Source organism: Fistularia commersonii, chromosome 26 (assembly GCF_037954325.1).
Source record: "Fistularia commersonii isolate RoL2024-O1a breed Wild chromosome 26, RoL_Fcom_v1.0, whole genome shotgun sequence".
Lineage (NCBI taxonomy): Eukaryota > Metazoa > Chordata > Actinopteri > Syngnathiformes > Fistulariidae > Fistularia > Fistularia commersonii.
The window spans coordinates 6,790,528-6,802,598 of NC_141309.1; the positions used below are offsets into that span (position 1 = coordinate 6,790,528).

General features: G+C 40.3%; 1 protein-coding gene and 1 long non-coding RNA gene across 3 annotated transcripts; one reads left to right on the forward strand and one right to left on the reverse strand.

The window, feature by feature from the left end:
- Positions 1–2,056: 2,056 nt before the first annotated feature.
- On the forward strand, positions 2,057–2,731 carry LOC147218404 (uncharacterized). The gene is made up of 2 exons (XR_015108821.1): positions 2,057–2,221; positions 2,303–2,731. It is a non-coding gene; the product is annotated as an uncharacterized LOC147218404 (long non-coding RNA).
- A 1,247-nt stretch (positions 2,732–3,978) lies between these two features.
- On the reverse strand, positions 3,979–11,492 carry ankrd13a (ankyrin repeat domain 13A). 2 transcript variants are annotated; one of them, XM_086173952.1, is made up of 16 exons: positions 11,290–11,492; positions 10,896–11,083; positions 10,062–10,197; positions 9,686–9,810; positions 9,548–9,593; positions 9,199–9,342; positions 8,931–9,120; positions 8,416–8,482; positions 8,218–8,299; positions 7,991–8,052; positions 7,778–7,908; positions 6,943–7,100; positions 6,688–6,819; positions 6,117–6,277; positions 5,967–6,028; positions 3,979–5,564 (listed from the first exon to the last, which is right to left on the reverse strand). In XM_086173952.1, the coding sequence occupies exons 2-16, from the start codon at positions 11,001–11,003 to the stop codon at positions 5,366–5,368; spliced, it is 1,803 nt and encodes a 600-aa protein (XP_086030078.1). In that variant the 5' UTR covers positions 11,004–11,083; positions 11,290–11,492; the 3' UTR covers positions 3,979–5,365. The 2 variants fall into 2 exon arrangements, with proteins under 2 accessions (XP_086030078.1, XP_086030079.1); XM_086173953.1 differs by lacking the exon at positions 11,290–11,492 and having other exon boundaries at positions 10,896–11,262.
- Positions 11,493–12,071: the final 579 nt, after the last annotated feature.

Sequence of the window (12,071 nt, forward strand, 5' to 3'; positions counted from 1 at the left end):
AACACTTGCAAGTGTTTCGAGTTAATTAGACGGTTCAAGTGATTAGTTGAATGGCCTACTAGTATAGTTTTTCATGATATTCTAATATTTTGAGATAGGATTTTTGAGTTTTTTTAAGATGTAAGTCATAATCAGCAATATTAAAATAATAAAAGGCTTGTACTATTTCAGTTGATTTGTAATGAATCCAGAATGTATGACATTTTTGTTTTTTTAATTGCATTACAGAAAATTAAGAACTTTATCACAATATTCTAATTTTCTGAGACAGTCCTGTATTTGTTTGACTGTGTGAGTGTGCGTGCATTATTATTTATTAATTATTATTATTTTAAAAACCTGCCTTTATCCCTCCAGAGGCAACTAGTCTCCACATCAAATGTCTGTCAACTAATTAATTCCTCTTGAAACTTTCCAATTCAATCAACGGGTCCGTCACAAAAATGAGCACAAACAGCTGACCTGGGCGTTGCAATGACACAACACGGCGTCGCGCTGAGATGACGCCAGGCCGCCTCGTACCTGCAGTCACAGAACCCCCGATGAACCAAACTACAAGAAACACAGAATCATGTTATCAGAAAAAGTTTGCTTTCTCATCGTGCCGTTTAAATAATTCATCATCTATTCATCTTCTCCAAACTCAGTTAATTACCCTCAAATAACCTTTCAAACCAGGATGTTTATCTTCACGCTGCAACACCATGTTTCCTCATGATGAATTTGGCGAGAGAACATCCCCGCGTTTATTCGGCAACATGAGTGACATTTCTTATCGCTCATTAAGCTCATTTGCGATAACATTAAGCTCCTTAAGTGTTACTAATGTTGTGCACACACAAGTTCTATACAGGATGAAGGTAAAGGCCATATACATCATTCATGTGCGGGTAATTATATAAGGATATAACCTCAAGGAGCTTGACCTTTTGCTCTATTCTTCATTGCTCTTTGACATTTCAGAAATGAGAAATGTGATGGAAGCCTCACACTTGTTTGATGGTTACCACCAGCGAGAGAAGGGATTTCATAGCCTCTGTGGCTCCACAGCCGACATACCTGCCAAGATCCGTCAAGATCCCGGCGCTGTCATCGCACAGATCCACTGGCACCCTATGAAAATCAGCCAGGAGGGGACAGATGAGATCTACATCACCAACGATGGATTTGAATGCTCATCATATCAGCAAAATTTAAAATGAAACTGTAATATATTCCGTTTGCTATACTTCACATATTGCTTTGTGAAAAGTAACCATATGTTGCATGTAAATATTGATATATCTGAAGCTGAACCGTAAATTAGATACTTTGAATTATGTTTTTAAAAGTATTAAAAAAAAATCTGACGATGGATATTTATTTCTCCCTATGTTTTCTGTGACAACATTCAGGGGGTCAGATAAACATGTTTGCATGTTTAAACCGTGCATTGAGAGCAACAGATGAAATCACAACAGCACTATAACCCTTTTCTAATTAGTTTTTAATTAGTTTTTTAATTGATAACTCATTCTCATATTTTGTATTTTTACCATTAAATTGGGGTCAATATGTTTCCAATATCTTTAGATATCAATCTATATATGTATATATAATAGTTATAAAAGCATATAAGAATAAGATAAGAATAAGAACAACTTTATTTATCCTAAAGGAAATTGTTGTGCCAGAGTTTCAAGTAAAACATAACATTAAAAATAAATGAAGGAGGGAGAATAAGAAATACAAATAAAACCATAGTGTCAAAGTCAAGGCTATAAAGTATAATATAAAAATATATGTATATATGTATATAAAAATAATATAAATAAATAAATATAATAAATAATATAAATATAAATAAATATAAATACATATAAAATATTTATAAATGGACTTCTATAAATGTCAATACAATATCTATGTAAGCACAAGGAATTCTGTTTTTTTAACGCAAAATATCATTTTTGTGTATACATTTTTGTCACATCAAACCCAAAAAATAAAAAATCAAACGATGGAAAACAGCGGTGTTAGGACCCGGTCCGGGCACCGGAAGCGCTCTGCCTCCCTCTTCCTCTCTAAAAAAAAAAAATCCCCTCATCGTCACTTCACCTCCGGTCCTTAGCCGAGATGCTGCGGCTCGTCGCGGCCGCGTCTCTGCTCGCGTCCGGCGGCGCGCAGACGGACGCGCACCTGGGCCAGAGGGCCTACGAAGCCCTGCAGAAACAGGATCTAGGTAGGAGCCGGCGAGCGTGAACATGCATGAGTCGTCAGAGAAATTAACTGTGTATATGTGTGTGTGTGTGTGTGTGTGCAGTGACGTTGGGAAGCGTCCTCGGCGTCCTCCTGCTGTTGATGATCTTCATGGCTGTGTGCGTCTACAAACCGCTGCCTCGCCGCTGAGGCCCCCGGGGGGCCCACGGCCCCACCTCAGCCCCCGACCCTTGCGGCGTGTCACGGCCGGGACCGGTGTCTGCGCAGGCCGCCCTCCTGCCTCTTTCTCCGGAGAACTGCAACAGAAATGAATCTCGCCACATATCTGTGGAAATGACTGATTCAATCCGTGTCCCACATTTCTTGTGATTTGCTGTGAAGAAATACAATGTGTGTATATTATTACAGCACCGGAGTGAACGTGAACACCTGTTTGTTCATTTTACCTTGCCAATAATGACTGATATTGTGTATGGAATCCTTTATGTATTTATTGTTTAATTTATTTGGCAAATATAAGTAAAATCTCTAATTCTGTGTGTAGTGAGTTCACTGGGCAATCTATTGCTGTAATAAACATGGGTTCAAACATGGGAAATGACACTTGGAAATATAAATTACAGAAAGAGAATTCAGCTTGATATGTGTTTAAAGTGGATTCTGCCCACACAGTGTCAGAAAACCTGGTAAAAAAATACATTACCGGTATATCGGGTTGGGCAAGGATATGGGGAGCGTCAGGATGAGTCTTGAACGAAGATCACCTGAGAGGAAAGTTCCCACACAGGCCTTGGCAGGAGACATACAAGCCAGGACTGAACCTGAACCTGGAGCCAAAGCTGTGAACAATTCCAACACAAACAAACCCAGAAGCTGTGATGGCAAAGAACCTGAAGGGGGTCCTTGTGGGTCTCAGACAACCATACGGGTGGAGATATGGTAAAAATCACGGTCGCAACCACTGACCCCAATACAGCTGACACTGCGTTCTCAACTCCACATGGGTACGTGACAAGAAGGGTGCATGAATTTTTGCAGACCTATAAGAGAGCCTACAGTTTTTGCAGTTCAACCAAAGCTCATGAGAATATGCAAGGTGGGGGTGACTCAAAATCCAAGTCAAAACACCAAAAGCTAACTCTGAAATGTATTTGATTGGCTGCAGTAATCCACCCTGAAAATAGGAAAAGGAGCAATCATTAGCCAGAGGAATGCAAAAAAGATGCAGATGATTGAACGGTTAAGCAGTTCACTGAAAGTGAAATGAGTGAGGTTGAAAAATGGAGCGGGCCCGGCCAGCCACCACTCCCAAGAGATGAGCCATCTCCTTCAGCCTAGCTGGAGGGTTGGGGAAAACATTTAGAGCCCGTCAGAAAAGGCTAAGGAGAATGTTCACAGATGTCATGTTGTTGTTGTTGCAAAGCCTCCGCATGAGACTTTAAGACGAGTAACGTCGGGCAGATGATGAACTCTGGCCCCTTGAGGCTGCTGTGTGACGGATCTATTGCAACATCTCGCTTGGTTTCATCCAGCTGCTGCGAGATGGAGGAATATTCTCTATCTTCCATGTCTTCTCATAGACACAAACACAGGGCGGTGAAAGGAAAATTGGAACCATTAGTTCACCGTATGAAATAACTGATGACTAACTGATAACGAATGTAAGCATCGTATGAACGTGACAATACAAAGAAAGTCTTTTTTTTTCCCCATCCCCGTGTACCAGCTATACTTATGGATAGTGAAACGTATAAACTAGGCCACACTAGTAGTCGTGGAAATAAAGTGCTTTAATTTTACAAACATGTTGAAAATCTTAAAATTTTAACACATTAAAAATGTTGCAGCTTGAATGGTATGTTACAAATATCTTCATTAAACTAACCAAACTAGCTTATTGATTTTTTTTTAACTGTTCAGCAGTTTGGCAACCTTAGCATAATAAGTTTTTCAGGAGGGTCCCGAAAATCAGACAGAGCAAAGACACTCCTTTGATTACCCTAAGTGTTTTTTTTTGTCAATGGAATAACAATAGTGGCGTGTTTTATAGCATTATTCTAGTATGAATGATGCTTGTCGCTTCCAGAACAAAATAAAAAAATAAATAAAAAAAACACACCAAACCTGCTGAGCAAGATTATTCTACGTGGCACAACATAATAAAGACAGCACCACTTTGCGAGGTTTAGCGTCAGGGCAAAGCAAACTGTTGGCATCTGCTTGAAGAAAAACAAACAAAAAAAAACTCTTACAAAAACAGGCTGGCTTGATGTTTGTGGCTACAAAAGGCTGAAGATCAGGAACAGTCATAATATTCTCTGCAAAAACTGCTTGACCGCTTCTACAGTGACTGACGCCTGCATCCACTCAGTACCCGGTCTCTGCTCAGTGACATTTGAAATTAACAAAAAAAATTGAATATTCCTTCGAAGCAAGTATTTGTTACCATGCACGGATATCAATGTTCTCCCCCTTCCCTCCCCCTAACCCGAAAAGTACCAGATCCCTGCATGTGGACCGTGTGAAATAACATTGGCAGAGTGATATGCAAGAGAGACACACTGCATCACCAAAGAGATATTAACAAGCCAAGAATTTCACAAAGTTTTACACGAGAAAATAATGGGGCTGTGTAAAACTGTAACCCTGAGATTTCTGTTATGCGATGAGCCTTAACATGGCTTGTACTGTCCAACCATTCGTGGTCCTTAAAAACAAACAAAACGGCGAAAAAAGAAAAAGAAAACCAACTCTCTGGGAAGACCTCTCTGTGGCGTCATTTAAATCTGTCCCACCAGGTCGAGAATTAAGTCTGTTTATTAACCGTCGACCCGCTGATGACTAAGTTTGACCAACATGAATTTCTCTGCGGTTATTGTCAACCAAAGAAAACAAATACATAAAGAGTAACAGCTCTCCCCAAAACTCAAAAGTAGAGCCAAAGAATGTAGAGGTGCAATACGTGGGGATAGAAATGTACAAAGAAGTAGACTCTTACCAAAAATACCATTTAAAATATTGAATGCAGAGTTTGATATTGCCTGTTCTGCTGTTGCATAGATGATTGCAGTGGTTGGGAAGGATAATGGAGATGTAGTAGTTGCTTCTGAATCTAAAAAAAAAAAAAATTGTATTATTACTGTTAATATTTTCCCTCTTGATCCCTTTACTTCTCAGTGAGTGACAGCTGCAAAATCCTCTCTAGTTCCTCTTCCTCCTGCTTCCTCAATCTGTCCTCTTGCTCTTGAGCACGTGCAGAGAGCTCCATGGCCAGATGGAGGTCTGAGTCGGGGCTGGAGGCAGAGAAAGTGCTTGCAGGGCTGGATATGTTTCTATGTTCCACTAGCACCCCCTCTGGGATACTCCTAGAAAAACAGAAACGTAGCCATCGTGCAACTTGCAATTTGATGAGCCTCTGAATTCCAAAGAAGATACAGGGTTCTGAATCTTATTTTAAATGCATACAATATACTACGTTTACTCCGGCTGGACAATAAAAGGCTCTATCGGATGTTCCCCAACAGCAATATCATATCACAGCCTTTTTTTCTGTACTGAAAAATTGTGTCACATAACATTACTTTCTACATCCATACAAAAGTGATCTGGCAAAATTGTTTCATCTTCAAACATTATTTACTACTTTACATATACTTGGTGGCGATGCAATGAATATTTTTGTGCATGTGACATTTTTCATGCCTAAATAGATTTTGCGAACCACCTTTAAATGATCCAGCCTGAAACTATACTATGATATAACCCACCTGTCACTAGGGCTACTGGATATTGCATCGGTGAACAGCCCATCGGCATCGTCCCAGGTCCCCTGCGATTATAACGAAAAGCATTGGGAATATAGCGAGTGAAAGCGTGAAACGGTGAATTTAAGGGAGCGATGACTCTGGCTTCCTGACCTGGCCTGAGACTCCGTGGCTCTCCAGGAGACTTTGATGAATGGCGTACTGCAGGAGCTCCTCGTCATTGTTGGACATCGGTGTGTGACGGCTGCCCCCTCGGCGGTGGTAGTTCGCTGGCACCTCGAACACCGAAGGGCACACCTGAAATTCTGGCAGTGCTGGAAAACCGAAACAACACCACAAAAAACACCATTAGAAACACACAGAAAGGGTTGATATACTGTGTGTAAATTGGAGGTTTGTTTAGTCCCAAACTTCCATTATGATTTGATATTCCATGGATTACTTCAACAGTGAAACTATTTTAACATCACAAAGTTGACAGACGTATGGTTTTATGTAATTCAATTCAAGAGCTCATACAAGCACAGACTGTGCTATGAATGCCCATTTGCAAATTTACCAAAATCAACAAATGAGAATTTAATAAATTTGAAATTACATGTTTTAGGCATGAGGTAATAGAATAACGTTGAAAGGTAGTAATTTTGAAAGACTAAAAGGCATTTACTCCATGGATAAATCATTAAAACATATTATATATTCAGAGCCTAACTGCCATTCTGACCTGTGGCTTCCTCATCTTCTCCTGAGACTGTTGGTGAGGCTACTGGTGATTCATTCACATCCTCCACAGTACTGCATTTATTTACGTTACCAAATGTTATCCTGGCATTCAGGACATGAAACAGGGGAATCTCTAAGAGGGGGAAAAAAAAAACAAGACATAAGATATTTGGAGAAGACAAAAAAAAAAGGAAATAGATTTTAGAATAATGGTTGTCCTGACAATTATAAAGTGAAAAAAAGAAAACTAACACACCAATTTTAACAGGGAAACCAGGAGGAAATTTCAGAGCAACAAAGTCTCGTAGCCTGGCAAAGTGGGAGCTGGTCCGAGCCATGAGGTCAATAATCGGGGTCACCTGCTCCACCAGTGACAAGGGGTGTTCTTCACTCATCCACAATGTACCTTTAAATCTGGGAGAGATAGGAATATAAATCACTATAACGCAATAGTACGCTTATTCTTTTGAAACAAATGATTCATAGACATCGATGACAAACACAGTTTCCGATGGTTTGACTGTGTGGAAGCATCAGAAGATTGTAACACAAGGGGCCAGTGTTGATTTATTTTTCGATAGAGCATGGTTGTGGGACAGTGCAGAGCTGAGTTCTAAATGATGACTTTCGTTTCGCACTTTTTGGTTTACATGTGTTAGCAGAGTGACAAAGGCGGAGATGCTGACTGGGGATCAGATTTTGTTGTGAGGAAAAAAACAAAAAATCCTTGCATTCCTTGGTTCTTTACCACATTGGCAAACTGATCATTGTGGTCTGGTTTTTCCTGCAGCTGTCTGACTCCTCTCCTTTTGCAAATGATCACGTTCAATTTTCGAATGTTAAGGTATCATGTTGCTTTAAATTGTAAAATGATGGACTTCCAGCAGTTTCTGACAAACTAAAACCCTACTAGCTAAGCTACCTGGCTACCTCAGATGTCACGGCAGCTTGAGATATAGCTGTTTCAACTGAAAACTTGCCATTACAAAGCATGATGTCTTCAGAGCAGCTTAAATGACTTTATCCAAGGCTTGATGGACAGATAAATCTGTGGCTGCTCATGAATGTTTTGGTTTGAGCAAGAGTCTTACTTCTGCGTTCGAATGCTCAGCTCTATGGGCCTGCCAATGTCTCTGTTTCCCAGGTCGAAGTCAGGATCAAAATATTCCACAGGGGTTATGGCAGTGGGATTTGTGGCAGTAGCGTACTCCAGAGTCAGGTCCTGTAAAAGGAAGGACTTATTACAAAGGATGCTCACAAAGAAAGGCCACCTTATTTCCATTAATTTAGTTTATGTGTGTTACCCCTTGTGCACTTATGTGCTGTTCCACAGTCCCCAGGAGAGACTCCAGGATGTTTCTTTCACCTATCATCAAAGTAATTTGCATTTAATCACCTCAGAGTCTTCAAATGTAAGATTTGTTTTACCATTTGCAGAAATCTCATCTTTAATTTTATATAATATATGAATTATAATGTATTATGTACGAGTACGGAGAGAGGTATGGTTTGAGTGTTTCCTTGCGCTTACTTTTTATTCTGGCTTTCTCCTCGTCTGTAAGATGCTCTGTCCTTGTCCTAATGACCACGTTTACATTATTAACACTGAAAACCTGAAAACAAAAAGCAACTTAAACACCAGGATCATACATTCTTATAAAAAGTCTTAATTTGTTGGCAGAAATAAACTTTGTGCAGAGTTAAAAGAAAAATGTATACTGAAGTAAACCTTCGCGTCAAATCCATTGACAACTTCCGTTTTGTCAGTTCTCCAGCCCCAAATCCCAGATTTGTTCCTATGAAGGGGGAAAAAGAATGAAACAAAAACCACAACAAGAATTCCACCGTTATACTCTGCGTTCACCAAGTTTCACCAACAGGCAGTACAGGCTCTACAATATTTCAAATAGCTTGTTCATTATTCTAAAAGCTCTTATCTTCTGGAAGAGCTTTTTTAAGGTTCTGGATTTCCATAATGAATATAGTTACAGATAGCCCAGAGGCTTAAACTCCGCTTCATGAAGATATCTGATCATCGGTCACAGAGACAAAGAGGGAAACAAATCTGCACCTTTTGTATTGGTCCTTTGTTGTGTTACTAACTGTATGATTATTTTAAGCCCGAGTCAGACACACTTCCAAATGAGATCATTTATTGCACAAATGCCTCACTGCAGCAAGTTGATATGGAAAGAAATATCATTTGATTGGATGACATACAAACCCAGTTGATTTCTCACTTACCTTTCAAAAGCTATGTCCTTGGTGTCCAAGTAGGTGTTGACTATAGGTGTAGTCAGTCGCTTGGCCACCTCCTGTTCAGCTGGCTGCATCGACTCCAATGTGACATCCTCAATTTCTTGGGATATATTGAAACGTTCGGTCTCCACAACTTGATCGTCGTGGTTCACTTCCATCAGCTCTGCACACAAATCTGTAAAGAGCTGGTCGGTAACACCAAATTCTTCTGACTGAGATTGATGCCTTCTTCTCATTCATTCTAAACACACACCGTCTCCTCTGAAGATGTAGCTTCTGCGGCCCCGGATCCAAGTCATATTTTCAAAGCCCAAAAGAGTGGCATCCACTCGCAGGTTTGCACCGCTTTTCCAAATACGACAAACATCACTTGGGCAGACCCGCGACAGAAGAGGGACTGTGAAAGTATAAGAATGTCCCTCAGTACAGATGAAAGCGTGCACCCAAAAACAAAACAAAGTGATTCACACTAAACCCTAACACACTTGTCAACCACAAAGCAGTATGTTGACTTTCTGGTATGACAAGATATAACCAATGAGTACAAAAAGAATGTGTGTTTGTGTGAATCCCTGAGAGAGAGAAGAAAAAAAAAAACTTACTCCAACTGGTGAATTCCCATTTCATTTCCATATAGAAGTCTGGACTCTATGGATGGAAACATGGCAAACAATCATTACCTTTGCACTTAAAGGTGAATGTGGAAAAAAACGATAATGGGTAAACGTCTTGGGTGAAACCTCTCTGATCTTTGATAGCAGCCCAGGCACTCCCCCCAGAGCAGTGGAGGCTTTGAGGTAGTCTCTCCGTTGAAGAACTAACTGAACCATCTCCGGATCGCCGGTGCTGACTGCCTCCTGCAGCACTAAACATAGAAAAATATCATAAACATCTTACGTAACCTTGTAAGACAACAATCCATTAATAGTCCACTGATGCAATAACCAGTGAAAAGGAAGTGTTCCCGTTGCATGTGAGTGGATATGCATTTTACTGGACACAGATGATGCAAACACGTTAGTGGGAAATGAGTACTAAGTGATTGGACAAGCCCCCTAAAAGCAAAGCCAGCACAGGGAACATCACAGTATGGTATTTGGCTAGTTTAATTCTAACCTGTCCAATTCTTGGCATTTTCTTTCGTCACTTCAGCCCCGTGTCTCAGAAGGACCCTCACTGACTCCAGGTGCCCGAGTGACACCGCCAGGTGTAGAGGTGTCCGACCTCTGGGATCCAGAGCCTCAATGTCATTCTGAGAAAATCAGTAAATAGCTTGTTAAAAAAGAGATTTCTCAAGGTCTGGCCACTGAAATCATGTTGCAAATTCACAATACAAAGCATCAATACACTACTTTTGCTCTACACTTGTGATTGCGTCGATCCCATGGCTATTCTTAAAACATGTTTCGCTTTTGCTTTGGCATAAGGTCCATAGGTGAATCTCAGTATCCCGGCAAACACTCACAAGACTGGTGACAAGAATGGGATGCTAATCAGGAGAGGTGGATATGAATTATTGAATACATAAGTAAAAATCAGTCTGGTTAAATGTGAAGATGTCGAACAGATCAGTGAACAGTCCGCCAATCCAATCATAGTTTCTTACATGCTATAGCAAAGTCTTGAGTCTATAAATAGTCTAGTGTAAAATTCTTAATAGGCGTGTAAGTTGATATGATTAATTCATTCGGTAATACAGCTACTGTATTGAAAAGTAATGACAAAGATCCGGCTGGGAAACGAGGTAAGGTCTTAAAAGTAAATAAATATATCGTCAATCATGCACCAAGTCGGTGAGTAGGGAAGTCGATGTATATTGCTTATTCTGCTTGTGACACTACGAAACATCTGTCTGCAGGACCGGCCTACACCAACTGGATGCATATTCCTGGCATCGTCGAGGAAGCACGGATTATTATTATTTGTAGCATTTTAAGTGTTTTTACGAACCTCAGACAAGGCTATCTGTTGTTCCAGTTTCCTGTAATCATTCTCCCAAACCGCGGAGTGCAGTGGGAACTCCAGTCGAATATTTTCGCTAACGTTAGCCACAGACATCTTCCTCTTTGTGGAGCCTCTCTGCAATACGTTAGCCGCCACTTATACACACGGCCATGGGAAGACGGTTGTGGGAATACCTGAATCCCCAGATAAACAGCACGTTAAAAGATTTACAAAAAGGTAGAAAAAAGAAAGCCGGTGGTCAACTTCTCCCAAAACCTTCACCCGAACAAAACTTTTGAACAAGGAAGTGCCAGAAGGAGTGCACACTACTGACAGGGGTGTCCCGCCCAGAAACACGCTCAGTATCACACCAAAACCCCCCAAAATTGAAAACATCTACCTATTTTGTGTAAATAGAAGGCAGATTCACGCCTTATTGAAGGAACTGCTCGACGTAAACAGGGACACAGTTTGTGAACCATAAAAAAATATCCGCATGGGACGAGAGAGTGGTCGGTTCCAGATCGGACGAAACCATTCACAGGCTGGAATAGGGGGGATGGGAGTCCACGACATTAGGTACAAAGTACCGTTAAATATTATACAAACTTACAAATGTTTAGTTTTTCGAAATGAATACAGTCTATCCTGACAATTAGATGAACACATTTAAGGAATCGTCGACGGTTTTACCAATATTGTTTTAAAATTACAGTCAAAATAATAACTAACCATTACTTGGAGGTTGTGGAAGACCTATAACGTTCGCACATCTTTACTACAAAAAGGTCATCATCTTGATATTTAGTTGTTTTTATTTTAACTCCCAAATCAAAGTGTGATGCTACACGCTTGGCAGGTATACGTTTTTTGGCGCTTAAACCTTTGCCTTCCCAATAGCATCCAAAGCCTTTGAACACACGCTGTTATTAAAACATGATCGCCTGGTTTTATTTCCAAGCACAGTGATACAAGTGATGAATATTTCAAAAGATGTACAGAAATCAGGTAATATTACACCCATGGAGCACTTGAGTGTAAATGGATCTGTTTTCCAAGTGAATCCAACTAGTTGGCCCATGTTCCTTTGCCTAGAAATAGTGGATTATAGCAATCATAATAATTTTACGACCGCGTAATAAGCGCGACTAAACGCGCATCTCTGATTGGAGCGCAACTTCG

Coding starts and splice junctions, on each gene's coding strand:
- ankrd13a (XM_086173952.1), bottom strand. CDS start 11,003: ATGTCTGTGGCTAACGTTAGCGAAAATATTCGACTGGAGTTCCCACTG. Junction 9,811..10,061: donor AAATGCCAAGAATTGGACAG/GTTAGAATTAAA, acceptor TTCTATGTTTAG/TGCTGCAGGAGGCAGTCAGC. Junction 6,029..6,116: donor GCCACGGAGTCTCAGGCCAG/GTCAGGAAGCCA, acceptor TTATAATCGCAG/GGGACCTGGGACGATGCCGA.